The sequence below is a fragment of the Pristis pectinata genome, chromosome 9 (genome assembly GCF_009764475.1).
Source record: "Pristis pectinata isolate sPriPec2 chromosome 9, sPriPec2.1.pri, whole genome shotgun sequence".
Taxonomy (NCBI): domain Eukaryota; kingdom Metazoa; phylum Chordata; class Chondrichthyes; order Rhinopristiformes; family Pristidae; genus Pristis; species Pristis pectinata.
The window spans coordinates 20,202,471-20,223,286 of NC_067413.1; the positions used below are offsets into that span (position 1 = coordinate 20,202,471).

The following is a 20,816-nucleotide window of genomic DNA, read 5'->3' on the forward strand; positions in this document are numbered from 1 at the left end:
CAACTAAGTAAATATACAATTAAGCTCTTTCAACCTATAGAATACAGATCCAGGATAAGAATCAAAGCACTATAATGCTATATTCCTTGCAAATGTGACTAGCCATTAGAAATCTGGAATTATCATAAGTTGAGTGGGTCAATTGCCTTGTCAAAAAGAGCCTTAGAGGCAATGGGAATACTTTCATATTCAGACAAAAGTTGGTGAAAAACTTCACAGGCAACTTTGCACCATATTCAAATAGATTTAACTCTTCTTCAGTATACCTTCAGTGGAAAATTATGGATGAATTGTTCATGAATATAAATGGAGCAGGTTTCTCTTTAACTTTACTTAAAATACTAGTTAATAATTCAGTTGAGGCCTGATTTTACTCACAGCAGAACCTGGTAAACCTGGAGGTCCAATGAGTCCTGGCTCTCCAGAAATTCCCTGTTAAAAAAAGGCATTGCATTAGACGTTTACCACTATAAAATACAGGGGGTAAATTGGAAGGTTTCAGTATGGTAAAGAACTAGATACATTTTAAAGAGGTAATGAACGAGTCTGGCAAGTAGGAACCACGGGAACATGAAAGCTGATTTTGTTATCAAATCTTTTCTGGAGACAAATCTACAAAAAATTATATTTACTAAACTGTCATCTTAAATAGGTGGACAAGCCTTAACAGGGCTTAGAAATCTTATTCAATGATGTTGAGAGCTCTACTGAGTTACTGAATAGAAGGCCCCATAGGACCTTACCTGGATGTTCTTAATTAACAGTAATGCCAAATGGTGATATCTATTCTTTGATTGATACATTGATTTATAATACTTAGGCGGGATTCTGATTTAAAGATATTCGGTCATAATCCTGCGGATGGTAACTTCACACCCTTGGCTCCTCAGCCAAGCACACATACCAAACATCCAAAACTTCAGTTCCTCTCATACCGAGCAGGATTACTATTGCAGCAACACGTCATTAGTAGGGCAAAACTAATCCAGAGTCTCAAATAATTTATGGAAGTTATTGGGGTTTGAGATTAAACTCCAGGATTTGTGAGCCTCATTAAGTTTCTCACAATGGGACAAAAGGCTGCCATTGGTGCTGTTAATTCTGAGCTATTTTAGGGCAGAGTTTAACACAGGTGAAAATGAACAAGCCAGCACTGAATGCAATTTATAATTTAATATCCAAAAAAGGATAAAAGTTTAAATATATTCTGCCTAATCAAGTCATCAACTCAAGACTGAAGCAGAATGGGAAATAACCTTTCAGGAGTTTGAGTCTCCCGATGTGCCTAGTAACTCTCCACATTATCTCCTGTGTGAGTGCTTACACAGTGAGCAATGAGGATCTAGAATGCACTTCCAGCGATGGTAATGCAGACAGATTCAACTGTAGTGTTCAAGAGCAAGCAGGATAATTATCTGAAAGTGAAGATTTGCAGGGCTACAGGAGAGGACTAGAGCGTGGGACTAGCTATATTGCTCTTTAATAGACTGATACAGATTTGATGGGCTGAATGCCCTTTATCCATTCTGTGACTCTATGATTAAAAGGTGCTGGTCAAAATATAAAATGCAAGTTGTTTGTTTGTATCAGCACTAGTAACTGGAGACTGTATCCTAAAGTGACTCAAGGTCAACTTAATGCAAACCTTTCTTTTGTGAGAAAGCAGGAGTCAAAATTTCCTGCCTGGCAAAACTTATCAAGATGCAACCAAGGATCTCTGTAGACCCTAGGTTCAATACTTTCAAATCAGTGATATTTCAGCCCAGTCCTTAAATGCTTCACCTTTGTTTCTCTTGTCACTTTTAATCTTCTGCCTTGTCAGCATTCAGAAAAGCTGCTTCTAAGTTTAGATGTCATTTTGAAGCTCTCCTAAGGCTGGCTCAAGTAATAGGCCATTACTTAAAATGTTTATTTTAACCAAACTAATTTGGAAGATGAGAAAATATGTCATTCACTGTTGAAAATAAAGCTGAGAAATGGAACAATGAACACATTTTTGGAGATGTCTTATGCCCTTTATTCATTCAACTACTTTTGATACAATTCTCCGCAGACTTCATCAGTAGAAACTATGAAATTAACTTTGCTAGACTTAGTTCAACAGAGAAAAAACTACAGCCTTGAAAACGTCTCATTGTCATTAAGTGACTGCTCATCCATACCACAGTCAGTACTCATTCTATGTCTCAACACAAGGGTAGCATTATCAGGAAATGTTAGCAAGTTAAAAAAGGAAAATAGGGAAAGATAACTTGAAGTGTGTATTATATTTAAAACTGTAAAAACAGGATAATATGTTCTTGGATCAGATAAAATATTTCATTTTTATTGCCTCATTGTATAATTAGTTTACACAACTAATGCAATAAGTAAGTTCATATACTACCATCACAAAGGATTCCAGCTCTTGGCCTGACATAGTGTAAATGAGCAAGATGGATAACCACACTTTAAACATGGTTACTTTAGATAGTGACTGGCTCCACTAATGCATGACCTGTCTTGCTTTTGAAAAGACCCAAATATCACACACTGATTAATTGCCCATTATTTTGTGAAACCATCATCAAAAGCTGGGTTGCACAGGGGCTAGCCATCCTCTAACACATTATGCAAAAGGCAATCTGTTGATTCGTGCTGAAAGACTATTTGTGTGTGGAGCCACCATGGCCAAACATTATTTGTCCTGCTGCCATGAGTTTCCAGAATGAGTTACTGATTAGAAACTTTGTTATTGGGTACCTTCTCTTCATTACCCATCGTATTTCAGACGAAACGTGGCTTATCTGCCACTGGCCTGGCTAAAATAACTATGGGATCTGATCCTTTTAGCTCAGTTCCAATAGGGCAGATTAACACTAAGAATTCAATCTCTTAAGTTTTCCGCCCATTGTGGTGGGAAAATAACATACTTTTCACCTTATACTGTACATGTGGAACAAATGAAAAAATAATGGACTGGAAGTTACAGTACTTACAGGAGGGCCACGTGGACCTTGGGCTCCTCCTTGTCCTGGTGTTCCTGGGTCACCCTTGGGAATAAAACACTATTATTAAAATATGGAACATAGCTAACATACATAAGAATATACAAGAACATTATAAGTTAAGGGTGCAGGATTAGTTCATTCACCAAGATCATGGCTGATTGTTCATCATGCTGTCACTTTCCTACACATATCCCTTACCCTTTCCTTCCCATAATTTCCAAAAACACATTTTACAGGCATATATTGTTGAATTTTGAGAAGTGCTGAGAAGATGGCTGTAGGAATAATAGGTGTGTAATTTTGTTCAAATTCACCCTATTGATTATGCTGAAATCAAAATTTATTGTAAACAGTCTGCCACTCTAACCTATTTCATTGTTCATGATCTCAAAAAGTGAAGAATTCCTTATTCATTCAATGGTTCTTCTGGATGTAAGCATCACCAGAAATTACTGCTCATTCCAAGATTCCTTTGTGAAGATGGTGGTAAGTTGACTTCTTGAAGACAATGCAAATTTGCTCCATCGATACTTGGACTTGAGGTTTAATTACTAGGAGAGACTGCATAAATGTAATTCCTAGAATATGGGATATTAAGATTTAATCAAAGTTTTCTTGAGAAATTATCAGGTAGATGTACAGAAACCTTGTTGGTTGGAGAATATAGAATTGGGGGATATCACCTAAACAGGCCTTTCAGAAGTGAAGTTGGGAGATAATTCCACATGCATATTGTGGTAGAATAAAATGGGAGTTGTTGTTAAGTAAGTGTTATTTTTCAAATCTGAGATCGGTTAGATTTCTGTTAACTAAATTTGTGTACTTTCAGACAAAGATGGTTGTGTTTTATTTCTAAATCACTTATGGGATGTAAGCATTCTTGGCCAGACCAGCATTTACTACCTTTACCTTGTCGCTCTAGAGTTGTTGAGAAGTTTGCTCAGGTACTTCAACCACACTTCCATTGATCTGGATTTACAATAGCCCTTAGAGCACAACATGCCCACAGTGATTTCATACTCTTTGAGTCAACTATCATATAGCCAGTCCAGTGAGGACAGTGACCAATTTCTGTCCTAAGGAGACATTCATAAACCAAACAGATTTTTGTAGCAATTCAGTGGTTTTATGCTTACCATTACTTTTTGTTCTTAATATATTTAAACAATTTAAATACTCCAGCTGCCTCAGTGCCATGCATCTCAAAAACATCAATGAAGAATCTATGTGTTACTAGTTCACCAAAAGAACCACTATATCATCATACCATAAATATATGTGACCCGACTCCTTTATACAGTACAGAAATGTGGCGCTAAATTACAGATTAGCCAAAGTTCTACTAAATAGTGGAAGTAGTCTTGTGGCACAAAATGGCCAACGCCTGTCTTTATGCTGTTTTTGTTTCTGTCTGCTCTCTAGCATTTACAAGGCTGATCCATTTGACTTTGTTAAGCCTGTCTTGCTTCCTGTGATCCACAGGACTTTAAACCTGATATCATCAAACTTGTTCTTTATTTATTTCATCTACTCTTCTGTGCTTTGCATCCTGTATAGCGCACTGTGCCATAAGTCCTGGCTTTTCATCCAGTCCAGTCTTGTTAATAATAAAAGGAAGCTTAATGTCGTCATAAACCACAGAACTGCAAGTAACACATTCTTTTACTCTCACTGTCCTACAAAGTATATATGGTCTCAAATGTAGAACCAATGCTCATAGTATGAAATCAGTGAAAATAAGATGAAATCAGTGCTAGTGACCATAAAAGGTACAGCTGAATTGTCAAATTCAGCTTTTGAGCAACATGCTATGAAATCACCTGATCAGGATAAATTGATTATTTAATTTACAAAGTGATAAACAAAACTAAGATAACCCATCTGGGCTCAAAAATATTTGGCATCAATTTGGACTGACTACTTTTTGTTTTCGGGTCATGAATCACATATACTTGGCACTATGTCATTGAAAATCTCATTTCACATGACTAAAGCTACAGTGAAAACAAAAAATGGTTGACTCAAAGAGTATGAAATCTCCGAAGGCATGTTGGTGCTTTTAGGGCTAATCTAATTGCTGAGTTGAGAATTTGATGCCTTCAGTCTTTTGCACTGTTACAGCTTGGCCAGTGATCAATGAATTTACCTCCTAGGTTATGTTATGACGTGTTGGCTTTAAGCGTATTAAGAATCAATCACTTAATTCAAACTTGGAGTCACATGTAGGCCAGACCTTGTGAGAGCAGCAAGGCAATTTGCTCCCAGATATTACCAGATTTTTTTCAAGTGAAACCAAAAACCTTGTTGTGGGATTTAACTCAATGAACTCTGGATTGCCAGTTCAACATCACAACCATAGAGTCATACAGCATGGGAAAACAGGCCCCTTGGCCCCAACTCAATCCATTCCAACCAAGATGTTTATCCAAACCTAGTCCCCATTTGCCTGCATTTGCGCCTGTATCCCTCAAACCTTCTGTGTACCTCTAAAGTAGGAAAGAACCCTGATATCTTACCTGAAGTGATGCTATAGAACTGGAAGATTATAAAGATAAATCCAGCAACTACAGTCTAATTAATCTCAGTGATAGGGAAACTGCTGATAACAATACTCGGGGGCAAAATTAAGTCATTTTTAATAATGATGGATTAAAGGAAAGCCACCATGGATTTGTTTGAAGGCTAATTGTGCTTAATTAACTGGATGGATCATTTGTAGAGGTGACAGAGAACTGATGAGAATAATGTGACATACAAATTTACAAAATATGTTTGATAAAGTACCGCACAATAAACTAATCAGCAAAATTAAAGCCTGCCAGACTTCTTCCCAGAGTTTTGAAAGAAGTGACTAGTGGAAACATGATGCATTGTATTTCCAAAATTCCAGAATTCAAGCAAGGTTTCTTTCACATTGGAAAATAGCAAACTTCTTCAAAAAGGGAAGGATTCAGTAAGCAAAAAACTTGAGGGCATTTAGCTTAACCTCCGGCACTGTAAAAATGTTAGGGGCTATTAAAATCATGGCACTTAGAACACTTCAAGATAAGCAAGCAAAGTCAGTGTGGTTTTGTGATAGAGAAATCACGTTCAATCAATTCTTTGGAATTCTTTGAAGGAGTAACATATACTGTGGGTAAAGGGGAAGCAACGGATGTATTACACTTTGATTTCAAGAAGACATTTGAGAAGATGTCACATCAAAGATTATTGCAGAAAATAAAAGCATGGTAAGAAGATTAGCTGGAGATCAGGGGTCATTCTCCAACTGGCAACATAATAAATGGTGTGCCACGGGGATTGGTGCTGGACCCTCAACTTTTTTATAATTTATATAACAACCAGGATGAAGGCAACAAAAGTATGATTGCTACATTTGGTAATACTACAAAGACAGATAGTAAAGTCACATAGATCTCGCAAATGGATTAGAATATTGGATTGTTTATTTTGGCAGGAACGTTTTTTAAAAAAATCATAGATTCTAAATGGCAAGAGAGTGCATAGTTGTGAGAGGCAGAGGCATCTGGGTGTCCTGATGCATGATTTACAATATATAATAATGTTGGTAAAGCAAGTAATTAGAAAAGCTATCAGATTAGTATTGCTTCTTGCTAGGAAAGCTGAATACAAAAATATGTTACGCCTCAATTATCGAGGGCATTGGTGAAACCACACCTGGAGTACAATATTGGCCTCCTTATTCGAGGATAGGTGTTCATACTCTAGAAGCAGTTCAGAGAAGGCTTAATAGGCTAATACTTGGAATCGATGGGTTATTTTGTGAAGAAAGGTTGGACAGCCAAGCTTGTACCTGCTGCGGCTTAGAGAAGTGAGAGGAGATTTGATTGAAACATAAAAGATCTCGAAGAGTCTTGACAGGGTGGATGTGGAGAGGATGTTTCCTCATGTGGGAGAATCTAGAACCAGAGATCACTGCTTAAAGTTAAGGATCACTAATTTAAGACAGAGTTGAAAGTTTTTTTTCCCTCTCAGAGGGTTGTGAGTCTTTGAAACAACCTTCCTCAAAGGATGGTAGAGGCAGAATCTGAACATCTTTAAGTCGGAGTAGATAGACAGCAAGAAGATGGGAGCAGGGGAGAGGTCACTGCAGGTAGACGGGAGTGCAAAGTTCAGTTTACAATCAAGTCAGCTTTGATCTTTGTTCAAGAGGCCCTATGGCCTATTCCTGCTCCTAATCCACATGTTTGTAAACCATCAGAATATAAAAGGCAATGATAGTATAAATTGGCAGATGAAATTTAATGCAACAAATTGTAAAATGCTACATGATTAAAGAATGCAAAAAAAATGCAACATAAAATAAATGGCACAATTCTAAAGTGGTTGTAGGAAAAGAGGGACATGTTCTAATCTTTGAAAGAGACAAGACATTGATAGAGTGATTTAAATCACATACAGGATCTTGGCAAAAAAGCATGGTGGTCATATTGAATCTCCATAAAACACTGAAATAGCTAGAAATAGAGCAATGCTTCCATTTCTGGGTACCATATAATGAGAGGGACTTCAATGGCCAAGAGAGAATATGGAAATGATTTAGTAGACAGGTTCCAGGGATAAGGAGATTCAATTATATGTATAGACAGGAGAAGCTGGGATTTAGACGATTATATGAGTGATTTGATATGTGTTCAACATCGTCAAATGTTAGTATAAAATGAATATAGAAAAACCTTTTTCCCTTTCTGAAGTAGGTGGCACTGATTTTAAGTAATTAGCAAAGCCTTTACATATAGCTAAGTAGCCTATGATTTAGAATTTCAATTCCTAGAGAAGTGACGGAAGTAAGTCCTGTCAATGGTTTTCAAAAAGATAGTGGATAGACATTTGAGAAAGGGAAAACTATAGGGTTCTGGGAAAGCAATTGGGGATTGGAACTGATATCTAATGCGGAAGCCAGTTGAGGCTTGATGGACCAAATGACCTTCTTTCATGCTGTCATGATTTCTGCTGATTTAGGTTGATCTATTCCTCAATCAACATCATTAAAATAAATGTATGTGCACAGTTTGGCAGCTGCAACTGTCATTATATTCTTTAGGAGAACCTGAAGTCATGAAGAAACACTATATTAATTCAGGTCAATAGCCCAGATCAGGTCCCAGTGACTCACCTGCCTGCATTTATCATTGATCTGTAGGGAAGGTTCCTAATCGTATCACACAGTTTCTACCCAGTCCTTTCCCACCACCAGCCCAACCCCTGTGGGAACATGCAGGACAGAAGCTACCTGCAGAATTTTACAGCAAGGCCCTACACAGCAACAGGGCTTCCCATCATATGGTTGGGAGCAGGGCAGAATAAGCTCTGCTCACAAAACAGCTGAATAAAACTGATGGCCAGCTGGCCCACATCCTCTGACTTAACTGACAGTAAAGCTTGTAAAAAAGAATCTGAATGTCCCTGATCAGACTATTAAAAACCACTAAAGTCATTCAAACAGTTAAATGATTTTAAAAATGTTAAATAGTTTTAAAAATATTAAAAGTGTAAAAAAAATTAAAATAGAAGTATTATAAATACCTAAAAGATTTAAATAAACTAAAACAATTAAAACAAATCCAGAAATACAGCAGTTGCCTTTGCGCCTCATAACTGTTCTCCTCTCTTGAAATGAATGGGAAACACTGGCACAGGTGTTCAGTATTAGTAGTAGGGAACTCCCAAAACTTTGCAATCCCTCACAAAGTTAGAGTGCAGTCAGCATAACTATTGCCAACAATCCGTTTACAAATTTGATACTTCGATGCTCGTGAGGAAATCCCACAGTTTAAATTTAAAAATTTATATATTTTTTTTTAATTTTGAATTTTTTAAATTTTAAATTAAAAAAAAATTATTTACAGTGTGGTAACAGGCCCTTCCGGATGAACGAGTCCATGCTGCCCATTTTAAACCCAAATTAACCTACCCGTACGTCTTTGCAATGTGGGGGGAAACCGGAGCACTTGGAGGAAACCCACGCAGACACTGGACAAGGTACAAACTCCTTACAGACAGTGACGGGAATCGAACCCCGATCGCTGGCACTGTAATAGCATCGCGCTAACTGCTACGCCACCGTGCCGCCCACTTGCAGAGACTTGTGCAAGGAAATATTGGCAAATGTGCAGAGAACTATTGACATTTTCCCACAAAAACCAGGGCATTCTATTTTTTTTGGCATGCTTTCTACTGGAATCGCATGCATGTAGTTTGGAAGACACCTAATGAGAGGTTGCTTACAGGAGCTAAACAGAGTCAGAGAGCAACACAGCACAGATACAGGCCCTTCGCCCCAATGAGTCCATGCCCACCACATTATCCACCTTGTTAGATTCAATTTCGTGCATTCACCCCACATCCCTCCAGGCCCCTCCGCTCCATGTACCTATTCAAGTGCCTCTTAAATGATACTACTATACCTGCCTCAACCACATCCTCTGGCAGCTCGTTCCATATACTCACCATCCTCTGCGTGAAAAAGTTGCCCCTCAGGTCCCTTTTATATCTTTCCCCTCTCACCCTAAATCTATGTCCCCTAGTTTTGGACTCCCCTACCCTGGGGAAAAGATCATTACCATCCACCTTATCAATGCCTCTCATAATTTTAAACATTTCTATAAGGTTCCTGGTTAAATCACGTAGAAACCACGGCCAAGAAAGCTCACCAGCGCCTCTACTTCCTCAGGAGGCTAAAGAAATTTGGTTTGTCCCCTTTGACTCTCACCAACTTTTACCAATGCACTACTGAAAGCATCCTATCTGGATGTATCATGGCTTGGTACGGCAACTGCTCTGCCCAGGACTGCAAGAAACTGCAGAGAGTTGTGGACACAGCCCAGCATATTACGGACACCAACCTCCCCTCCTTGGACTCTGTCTTTACCTCTCGCTGTCTTGGTGAAGCAGCCAGCATAATCAAAGACCCCACCCACCCGGGACATTCTCTCTTCTTCCATCGGGTAGAGGATACAGGAGCCTGAAGGCACGTACCACCAGACTTAAGGACAGCTTCTACCTGACTGTGATAAGACTATTGAATAGTTCCCTTATACAATGAGATGGACTATGACCTCATGATGTACCTTGTTGTGACCTTGCACCTTAATGCACTGCACTTTCTCTGTAGCTGTGACACTTTACTCTGTACTGTTCTTGTTTTTACCTGTACTACATCAATGCACTCTGAACTGACTTAATGTAACTGCACTGTGTAATGAATTGACCTGTAAGATTGGTTTGTAAGACAAGCTTTTCACTGTACCTCGGTACAAGTGACAATAATAGACCAATACCAATACCAAGGTTGCCCCTCATTCTCCTACATTCCAAGGAATAAAGACCTAGCCTGGCCAACCTCTCCCTAGAACTCAGGCCCTCTAGTCCTGGCAACATCCTTGTAAATCTTTACTGCACTCTTTCCTGTTTCACCATGTTTTTCCTATAACCGGGTGACTCCTCACCAATAACTTACACAAGTGCATCATAATGTCCCAACTCCTATACTCAGTGCGCTGACTGATGAAGGCCAGTGTGCCAAATACCTTTTTTACCGCCATCTACCTGTGATGCTGCTTTCAACGAACTATGAACTTATACTCCTAGGTCCCTCTGTTCCATTACACTCCCCAGTGCCCTACCATTCATAGTGTAAGTCCTACTCTGGCTTGACTTTACAAAATGTATCACCTCACACTTATCTGTATTGAAATTCATTTGCTACTCCTCTGCCCACTTCCCTAACGGATCAAGATCTCCTGTAATCTACAATAACCTTCTTCACTATCAGCAACACCTCCTAATTTTGTGTCATCAGCAAACCTGCTGATCAATCCTTGTGCATTCACATCCATATCGTTTATATAAACAACAAGGGTTCCAAAACTGACCCCTGCAGCACACCACTAATCACCGTCTCCATTCCAAGGAACAACCTTCAACCAGCACTCTCTGCTTCCTACCCTCGGGCCAATTTTGAATCCACCTAACTAGCTCTCCCTCTATTCCATGTGACCTAACCTTACAGACCAGCCTGTGATGCAGAACCTTACAGACCAGCCTGTGATGCAGAACCTTACTAAAGTCTAAATAGACAACATCCGCTGCCCTACCCTCATCTACTCTTTTGGTTACCTCTTCAAAGAGCTCTAAAAGATTCATCGAACATGACTTCTCACGCACAAAGCCATCCTGACTTCTCCTAATATGGGTTAGGAAGTTGTGGGCATGCTACGTTGGCACCAGAAGCATGGCAACACTTGTGGGCTGCCCCCAGAACACTCTATGCAAAAGATACATTTCACTGTGTTTTTCGATGTACATATGACTAATAAAGATATCTTATCTTAATCTATCCAAATGCTGGTAGATCCTGTCCCTCAGAATTCCCTCCAGTATCTTCCCCACCACCGATGTCAGGCTGACCAGCCTGTAGTTCCCTGGCTTGTCCTTGCTACCCTTCTTAAACAATGGAATGACATTAGCCACCTTCCAGTCTTCAGGAACTCCACCAGTGGCTAATGATAAAGCAAATATCTCCGTAAGGGCCTGCGCAATTTCTTCTCTAGCCTCCCACAAAGTCCAAGGATGCATTCAGTCAGGCCCTGGGGATTTATCCACCTTAATGCACTGCAAGGCTGCAAATACCTCCTCCCTGGCAAAATGAATTTTCTCCAATACATCTCTACTTGTTTCCCATATCTCTCAAGCAAACATGATTTTCGCCTCATTAAACAGAGGAGAAATATTCCTTTAAAATCCCACCCATCTCCTGCGACTTGAGACATAGGTGGTCCTGCTGATCTCTAAAGAGACCTACTCTCTCCCTCGCCACCCTAGTATTCTTAATATACCTACAGAACCTCTTGGGATTTTCCTTAACCTTACCTGTCAGGTCCATCTCATACCCTCCTGATTTCCCTCTTAAGTATATTCTTCATCTTTTTATAGTCATCAAGGGATTTACTTGTCCCCAAACTCCTAAACTCAATGTATGCTTCCTTTTTTGTTCTTGACCAGAGTCTCAATACCTTGTTGGCCAGGGTTCCCTAAACTTGCCAGGTTTACCCTTCACCCTAACAGAAAATAATGAAATTGCAGCAAAATAAAGCAAGAGTCCATGCTGCCACTGGACTCTTGATATCACAGTCTTAAAAGCCTCCCACTTGCCATTCATTCCTTACCCTTCAAACAGGCTCTCCCAATTGACCTTTGCTAGATCCTGCCAAATTCCCTTGAAATTAGCCCTGCTCCAGTTTAAGACTCTAACCTGTGGGCCTGTCCTAACCTTTTCCATCACTAACTTAAAACTAAATTAGTGGTTGCTCGAGTCAAAGAGGTCCCTGACTGCCCCCTCTGTTACTTGCCCTGCCTAGTTTCCCAAGAGGAGGTCCAGTATTGCACCTGCTAGATATTGACTCAGGAAACTTTCTTGAACACATTTCACAAGTTCCACCCCATCCAAGCCCTTAACACTCTGGGTGGCCCAGCCAAGGCCAGAGAAATTAAAGATTCCCACTAATATAACCCTGTTATTCTTACAACTATGAGCAATTTCTCTACACCCCTGATTCTCAAGTTCCCACTAACTACTGGGGAAGTCTATAATACAGCCCCCTGGAGTGACGCTCCCCTTCTTGTTCCGAAGTTCTACCATAGGGCCTCACTGAACGATCCTTCAAGGATGTCGTCTCCAAGCACTGCTGATACGTCCTCCCTTATCAAAAAGCCAACACCCCCTCCTCACTTACCTGTACCTCTGTCACACCTGTAGCATCTGTATCCTGGAACATTGAGCTGCCAGTCCTACCCTTCCCTTAGCCATGTTTCCCTTATGGCTATAGCATCCAGTTCCCAGAGCTAATCCATGCTCTGAGTTCATCCGCTTTACCTGTTAATGCTCATGCTTTGAAATAAATGCAGTTTAACTTTACTGTGCCCCTGGCTATCCTGAATACTAAACTTGCTCTTGATGGCTACTGCTTTATCCCATGACTTGCTCCTGCTCAGAGTCCCAACCTCCTGCCAATCTAGTTTAAAGCCTCCTGTGTAGCACCAGCAAACTTCCCCGCAAGGACATTGGTCAAGTGCAACCTGTGGTTCAAGTGCAACCTGTGCCTCTAGTACAGCTTGCCTCTACCCCAGAAGAGATCCCAATGGTCCAAGAACCTGAATCCCTGCCCCTGTACCAGCTCCTCAGCCACAAATTAATCTGGCCTATTTTTCTGTTTCTGACCTCGCTCGCACGTGGAGTAATCCGGAGGTCACTAACCTCGAGGTCCTTCTTCTTAACTTCTTACTTAACTCCCTATACTCATTCTGCAGGACCTTATCCCTTGTTCCTAATTCATCAATTAATTAAACCTTTTAAAAGTGGGGAGAAAATTGCCTGAACACAGAAAAGCATGTTTTAACATCATTCTCACAAAGGGTATCCAAGTGTCTAGCTGGAAATATTCTTTACAGAAAAAGATACTTACAGGCTCCCCTGGGATTCCAGGAGGTCCCATCGGTCCCATCTCACCAATATCACCCTGAAATTAGGCCAATACACATACATAAGCAGTAGTTTTACCAACATGAAAAAAAAACATAAGAATAGAAGGAAATAGGAGCAGGAGTAGGTCACCAAGGCCCTCAAGCCTGCCCTGCCATTCAATGTGATCAAGGTTGATCGATGCTGGTCTCATTTCCTCTTCTTTGGCAGTTCCTCACAGTCCTCAGTCTTTCAAATGTTTATCTATCTCCACCGTAAATGTATCTAATGATCTGGTCTCCACCACCTTAGGGAGCAGAGAGTTCCAGAGATTCCCTACCCTCAGAGAGAAAAAACTTCTATGCACCACAGTTTTAAATGGCCAGCCACTTGTTTTGTAGCTATGTCTCCTAGTTTGTGACTCCCACACTAGTGAAAATATATCAACATCTACCCTGTCAAGCCCCCTTAGGATCTTAGGTGCTTGAATAAGGTCACCCCTCATTCTTCGAAACTCCGAGAAGCTGCAGAGAGTAGTGGACTCTGCCCAATACATCATGGGCACATCTCTCCCCACCACCGATAGTATCTACAGGAGGCACTTCCTCATGAAGGCAACATCCATCATCAAAGATCCCCACCATCCAGGTGATGCCATCTTTTCACAGCTACCTTCAGGCAGTAGGTACAGAAGCCTGAAGTCCCACACCACCAGGTTCAAAAACAGCTACTTCCCTTCAACCATTTGGTTCTTGAACCAACTGGCAAAACCTTAATCACTACAGTTAAGCAACACTATGACCACTTTAATTACTTTGCAATAAAATAGACTTTGCTTTTTTTTGTTCTAATTGTGTTCTTTCTTGTAAAAATTGTGTATAATTTATGTTTATGTTTTTTCTTATGAATGCTGCTTGTGATGCTATGTGCCTGTGATGCTGCTATAAGTTTTTCACTGCTCCTGTGCACACATGTACTTGTGCATATAACAATAAACTTGACTTTAACTTTGAATACAGACACAAACTGTTAAGCCTCTCTTGAAATAACTACTTTTCATTCCATGAATTGGCTTGGTGAATCTCCTTTAGACTGCCTCCAATGCTTTTACATCCTTTGTTTTTACAGGACCAGAACTGTGTACAATATTCCAGGTGTGGCTTCACAAACACCCTGCACAACTGTACCAAAATCTCCCTCTTCTTAAATTCCAACCCATCTGCAATCCTCCGGGTGCTCCGGTTTCCTCCCACATTCCAAAGACGTATGGGTTAGGAAATTATGGGCATGCTATGTTGGCACTGGAAGCATGGCGATGCTTGCGGGCTGCCCCCAGAAAACTCTACGCAAAAAGATGCATTTCACTGTGTTTCAATGTACACGTGACTAATAAAGATATCTTATCTAAAGGCCAAAGTCCCTCGTGATTGGAATTTTTACTTTTTACTCCATGTTATTTCAAATTGACCCATCTGTTATCTCAGGGATATTTGCAATGTCCTCCACTGTGAACATTGTTACAAAAAATTGATTCAATATATCTGCCACTTCTTTGTTTCCTGTTATTAATTCACCAGCCCTTTTAGCTTCCCAAAATGCATCACTTCACATTTATCTCAGTTTAAATTCCATGAGCAATCCCCTTGCCCACTTTACCAGTTGATCTAAATCCTGTTGTAACCTTAAATAACCTTCTACACTGTCCACTATATTGCCAATCTGAAAACTTACTAATCATGCATTCTCTTCCAAATGATTAATATATATAGAACATAAAACAGCAGAGCACAGGAACAGGGCCTTTGGCCCATGTCTGTGCAAACCATGATGCCAATTTAAACTGCACATCTGCCTGCACATGATCTATAACCCACTATATCCTGCCTGTTCATGCGCCTGTCAAAATGCCTCTTAAGCACTGCTATCATATCTGCTTCCACCTCCTGCCCTGGCACAGCCTTCCAGGCACCTACCACACTCTGTGCAAAAATTTGCTTTGTTATTCTCCTTTAAACTCCCCCCCCCACCTTAAAACTATGCCCCTCTAGTATTTGATACTTCCACCCTGGGAAAAAGACTCCAACTATCTTCTCTATCCATTTCCTTTTCAATTTTATATACTTCTATCAGGCTGCTCCTCCACAGAAAACAATCTAAGTTTGTCCAACCTCTCCTTATAGATCCTACTCTCTCATCCAGGTAACATCCTAGTAAACCTCTTCTGCACCCTCCCCAAAGCCTCCACATCCTTCCTGTAATGCATTGACCAGAACTGCACACATTACTCCAAATGTGGCCTAACCAAAGTTTTATACAACTGCAACACAACTTCTCAACTGCTCAGTGCCTGACCAATGAAGGCAAGTATGCCATTTACCTTCTTTACCACCCTATTTACTTATGTTGCCACTTTCAGGGAACTATGGATCACTTTGTACATCAATGCGCCCAAGGGTCCCACCAATTACTCTGTACTTTCCGCTAATGTTTGATTTCCCAAAGTGCGACAGAGCACACTTTTCCAGATTAAATTCTGTCTGCCATTTTTCTGCCCATATTTCCAACTGATTTATATCCTTTGACAACCCTCCTCATTATCCACAACTCTGCCAATTTTTGTGTCACCTGCAAACTTACAGATCAGCCCACCTACATATTTTGTCCAAATATATATATATATAAAAAAATCACAAAAAAAGAGGTTCCAGCACAGATCCCTGCAGAACACCACTGGTCACAGGTCTCTTGTCAGAATAACACCCCTCCACCACTACCATCCGTCTCCTATGGTCTAGCCATCTTTGAATCCAATCCACCAAATCTCCATAGATCCCATGTGCCTTAATCTTCTTGACCCAGTCTACCATGAGGGGCCTTAATGAATGCTTTACTAAATTCCATGTTAACAACATCTCCTATCCTACCCTCAAACATCTTTGTTACCTCCTCAAAAAACTCAATCAAGTAAGACATGACCTCCCCTGCATAAAACCATGCTGACTATCCAAGTCCATCCTTTTCCAAATGCAAGTAAATCCTGTCCCTAAAAATTTTCTCCAAAAATTACCTTACCAGTTGCGCAAGGCTCACCAGCCTATAATTTCCTGGTTTGTCCCTAATGCCCTTCTTAAACAAATGAACAACATTGGCTGTTCTCAAGTCCTCTAGGACCTCACCTGTCGCTAAAGTGGACACAAAGATCTCTGTCAAGGCCCCAGCAATCTCCTCTCTTGCCTCGCTCAACAATCTGGGATAGATCCCATCAGGTTCTGGTGACTTATCTACCTTAATGTTCTTCAAGAGACCCATCAGCTCCTCCATCTTGTCATCAGTATGCCCTAGAATTTCAGCATTCACCTCCCTGATATCACTATCTCCCATGTCCTTCTCCTTAATGAATACTGATGCAAAGTACTCATTTAGTATCCTGCCCACTTCCTCCAGCTCCAGGTATAAATTCCCTTCTTTGTCCTTGAGTGGTCCTTCATGTCCGTAGCTACCCTCTTGCTCTTAATGTATATATACAGTGCCTTGGGATTCTCCTTAATCCCACTCACCAAGGACATTTCAGGCCCCTTTATAGCTCTCCCAATTCTCTTTTTTAATTCTTTCCTGCTTCCTTTATATTCCTCAAGGGACCTGTCTGATTTCAGTTTCCTGAATCTTACATGTGCTTTCTTTTCCTTTTTGACTAAATTTACAACCTCTCTTGTCACCAAAGGTTCCTGAACCTTGCTATCCTTGTCTTTCTTCCTCACAGGGACATTAAAGGACTCAGCACTGATCCCTGTGGCTCATCACTGGTTACAGGTCTCCAATCTGAATATTAACCCTCCATGGCCACCCTCTGCCTCCTACCACCAAGCCAATTTTGTATCCAATCTCCCCAGATCCCATGTATTCTAACTTTCTGGATGTTAAGGGCACAATATACATTGCTATGTGCATTTTCCAACAACTCCACATTTCAATCTTTTTCAAATGTGCCCACGTGAAACCACATTTACATTGGGCCTCCCTGTGCCAACATTAGATTTCAAAGTAAGACTCATCACTACCTCTAGTCCAAACTCATTGTTTGCACCAGTTTTGCACTGGATGTTCTAGAAATATTCTAGGTATGTCGGCAGGTTCATAACTTTTGTTTTTGTACTTTTCAAGAATCTGATGGATTTCCTATTTTGGTTTTCCTTGCTCTGGGACTGTCAGTATTTGGGAGATTATATTTGTGTTATTTCTCAATCTGAAAAAATAAACCAATTACCTTTTCCCCAATGGGTCCTTTCTGTCCTGGTGATCCATGTAATCCCTTAAAAAAAACATATACCAGATATTATCAACTATCCCCACTGGATAAACTAAAAAAGTCATTGTTATCTGGCAACCAATAACCTGGCAATGAACAATCAACCTGCCACATTTATTGCTAAACTTCAAGTCCTGTGATTTGTGGAAGTCACTATTAATGCTCACATCTTCTACAGGAAATTCAAAACAGCATAAAACTGCCTTCATACAAACATTTTAAGAATTTGTACCTGCCTGTAACTCAGAAATGATCACATCTCTTCAATTACTTATCAAAACTATGCTTTTTTTTGAAGTTTTAGTGACCAATATGCATTTAATCATCTCTCTCAAATATATCATGAATATGTTTCAGAGAATTAATTAATAGGTGCAATCATTGGTTTTAGGGAAATAGGAATTTATACAGGAAATTGATTTTGTGAAGTAAATAAATGGCTTAGATTTTGCCCTGGAGATTTTTTTTATTATTGCAGCTGAAATACTTACAGGTAAACCTCGAACTCCAGCTTCTCCCATTCGGCCGGGTATTCCAGCATCGCCCTACATTAAAAACATAAAAGCATAAGGATTTGTAGGAACGTGTAATACCCATGATCCCAGCAGGATCGATCTGTTCAAAGCTTGCCTATCGTATTGGGTGGACCACATTACTTCACAGGCAGTCTGGGTGGGTCAGAGCTGCTAGCCCATCAACTGCTTTCCCATCACTAGGTGCACAGTTTCCATTGTGAATCCCAACAAAAATCAGGAGTGACCTCGCGCCCTGTTGCATTCCCCGCTTTCACTTCTTGTGTTAAACTGGTGCAAACAATTGGAAGATGCATTTTGGCACTCAGTCGAGCAGAAAGGCTGCTCCAAGATTCTCGGATGTTCCACCGGAAATGAGCAAAAAGAGAAAGCAACGATTTCCAGAAGTTGGAAGGACAAGGTAAAGCAATCTGGAGACAAGACATTCTGCAAATGCTGGAATCTGGAGCAATACACAAAAAGTGCTGGAGGAACTCAGCAGGTCAGGCAGCATCTATGGAGGGAAATAAACAGTTGACGTTTCAGGCTGAAACCCTTCATCAGGACTGGAAAGGAAGAGGGCAGAAGCCAGAATAAGAAGGTGAGGGGAGGGGGAAGAGCACACACAGGCAGGGGATAGGCGAGTTCAGGTGAGAGGGGGAAGGTGGGTGGGTGGGGGAGGATGTAATAAGTTGGGAGGTGATAGGTAGAAGAGACAAAGGGCTGAAGAAGGAGGAATCTGGTAGGAGAGGGCAGTGGACCATGAAATAAAGGACAGAAGAGGGGGAGAGGTGGGGAAGGGAGCCACAGGAATAAGGGAAGACAAAGGAGTGGGGGGGGGGAAGAAAAAGAAGGGGTGGGGTCACCGGAAGTTAGAGAAATCAATGTTGAGGCCATCAGGTTGGAGCTCCCCCAAGGCGGAATATGAGGTGTTGTTCCTCCAACCTGGACTGAGGTGGCTAGAAGCCTAAATTCCTCCATCGTTGTTGCTGCTTTCTCAACAACAAATGGGAGCAGCCAATGAACGTTGGCTTTTTCAGTGATGCACATGTCCCATGAGAAAGGAAAACACAAGAGGGAAGTTCACTTTTGGTTTGTAGAGCAAAAGGCAAATGAGCATGACACGTCATTGTACTGCATTTCCAGTTCATTGAAGTCAATACAATCAAATTAATGGAGGTGCCAATCAATACTGTCATAGTTAGAGATGCAAATCAAAGGCAAGTTCTTCACTCCTAATTACTTAACCTCTTTTAATACTTCACCCATTTTTTTCCAATTTCTCTGATATCATTCCAAACAATTCCCTTGCTTTAGTTACCCCAGCAAACTGCTACAGCTTTTCTCATTCTATCAAACCCACCTTTCTTTGTAACATATTAACACCCATGCCTTGTCATGCAGTTATGGGTCCACATCCGTGACCTATTCATAGCACTCCTTCATTTCCCACTCCACTGCATTCTGCTTGTCCCTTACTTCACATTCCACGTTCAGCTTAAATCTATTGTCATCTTTATCTCTTTCCATCTAGCATCTTCTCAACATATCTGCCATATGTACATCACATCTCTCCTTGTCATTTCAATAGCTATTATCTTACTAGCAACCTCTCTCACTGTAACAATAAACAGGGCACAATGAGATGGAGAGTCAATACCTCGAGAAATGTACCCAGCTTCCTTCCCCTCATCAAGTCCTGGAGATCAAAGGCCCAAGCAGAGGGAACACAATCAGAGACAGCAAAAATAGAGGTATATTATACCAGAACAAGGCTTCTTTTCCCCCTTGAAAATGATGGGTCAACTTAGATAACTTCAATCCATTCTCTCAAAATTATCATCAACAAATGTCCAATTTATCCATCCTGACTCTTTTTTTTTCTCTTCTCCAGGTCCAGCAGGAACAGGAGCATCCTGTATCACATGACATTTTGGAGGAGGACAGACCTTGAGGATGAATTACCAAGTACCAGCACATTGCAGAAATCAGTTAAATAGTGTGTTTGATTGAAGCTTTAAATGAGCATCAATCAGCAGTGGGTGTTGACGGCTGGGTCCCAGCACATCAAGGTCTCTGCAATGACCCAGCCATGAAAAGAACATTGATGGGATCACACAAAAAACAGCAAGAGCCATAGGAAGGCCAACCAAAAATCTTTCACCTTTTCTGCCTCAATCTTTTACAAACATTTTCTGTTTCTCTTCAAATATTAAACCATAATTTGCTGTGGCAGGGCAAAGAATGGCTTCTGCCCGTGATGGTGTCTTCATGTGATATTTGTACTGCTGAAAGTATGAGCTGATTTCTTCTTTGCTTTACAGGAAGAGCCACTGTGTCTCTTCTTAACCACTAAGGTTGAAGAGCTGCAATATTAACAATGAAGTTAATGTCAAACCAGCTACCGAAAGTGAAATAAAAATGGGAAAGAATGATTGGATTAAGAAAGAGTGAGAAATTGGAAAAGTGAAAAAAATTGTACATCTTTAATATCTATAACACCAATCAAAACCTGAAGAAATAAGATT

At 40.5% G+C, this 20,816-nt stretch overlaps 1 protein-coding gene across 1 annotated transcript in view; it reads right to left on the minus strand.

Annotated features, from left to right (window-relative positions):
• Positions 1-19: 19 nt before the first annotated feature.
• LOC127574447 (collagen alpha-1(IX) chain-like) overlaps positions 20-20,816 on the minus strand; it is a 74,629-nt gene continuing 53,832 nt past the window's right edge. Inside the window, exons 24-29 of the mRNA XM_052023463.1 lie at positions 18,268-18,321; positions 17,735-17,779; positions 13,475-13,528; positions 2,979-3,032; positions 379-432; positions 20-34 (exon numbers count right to left, since the gene is read on the minus strand). Coding sequence (XP_051879423.1) covers positions 20-34; positions 379-432; positions 2,979-3,032; positions 13,475-13,528; positions 17,735-17,779; positions 18,268-18,321 — 276 coding nt within the window. The remainder of the gene's footprint in view (positions 35-378; positions 433-2,978; positions 3,033-13,474; positions 13,529-17,734; positions 17,780-18,267; positions 18,322-20,816) is intronic.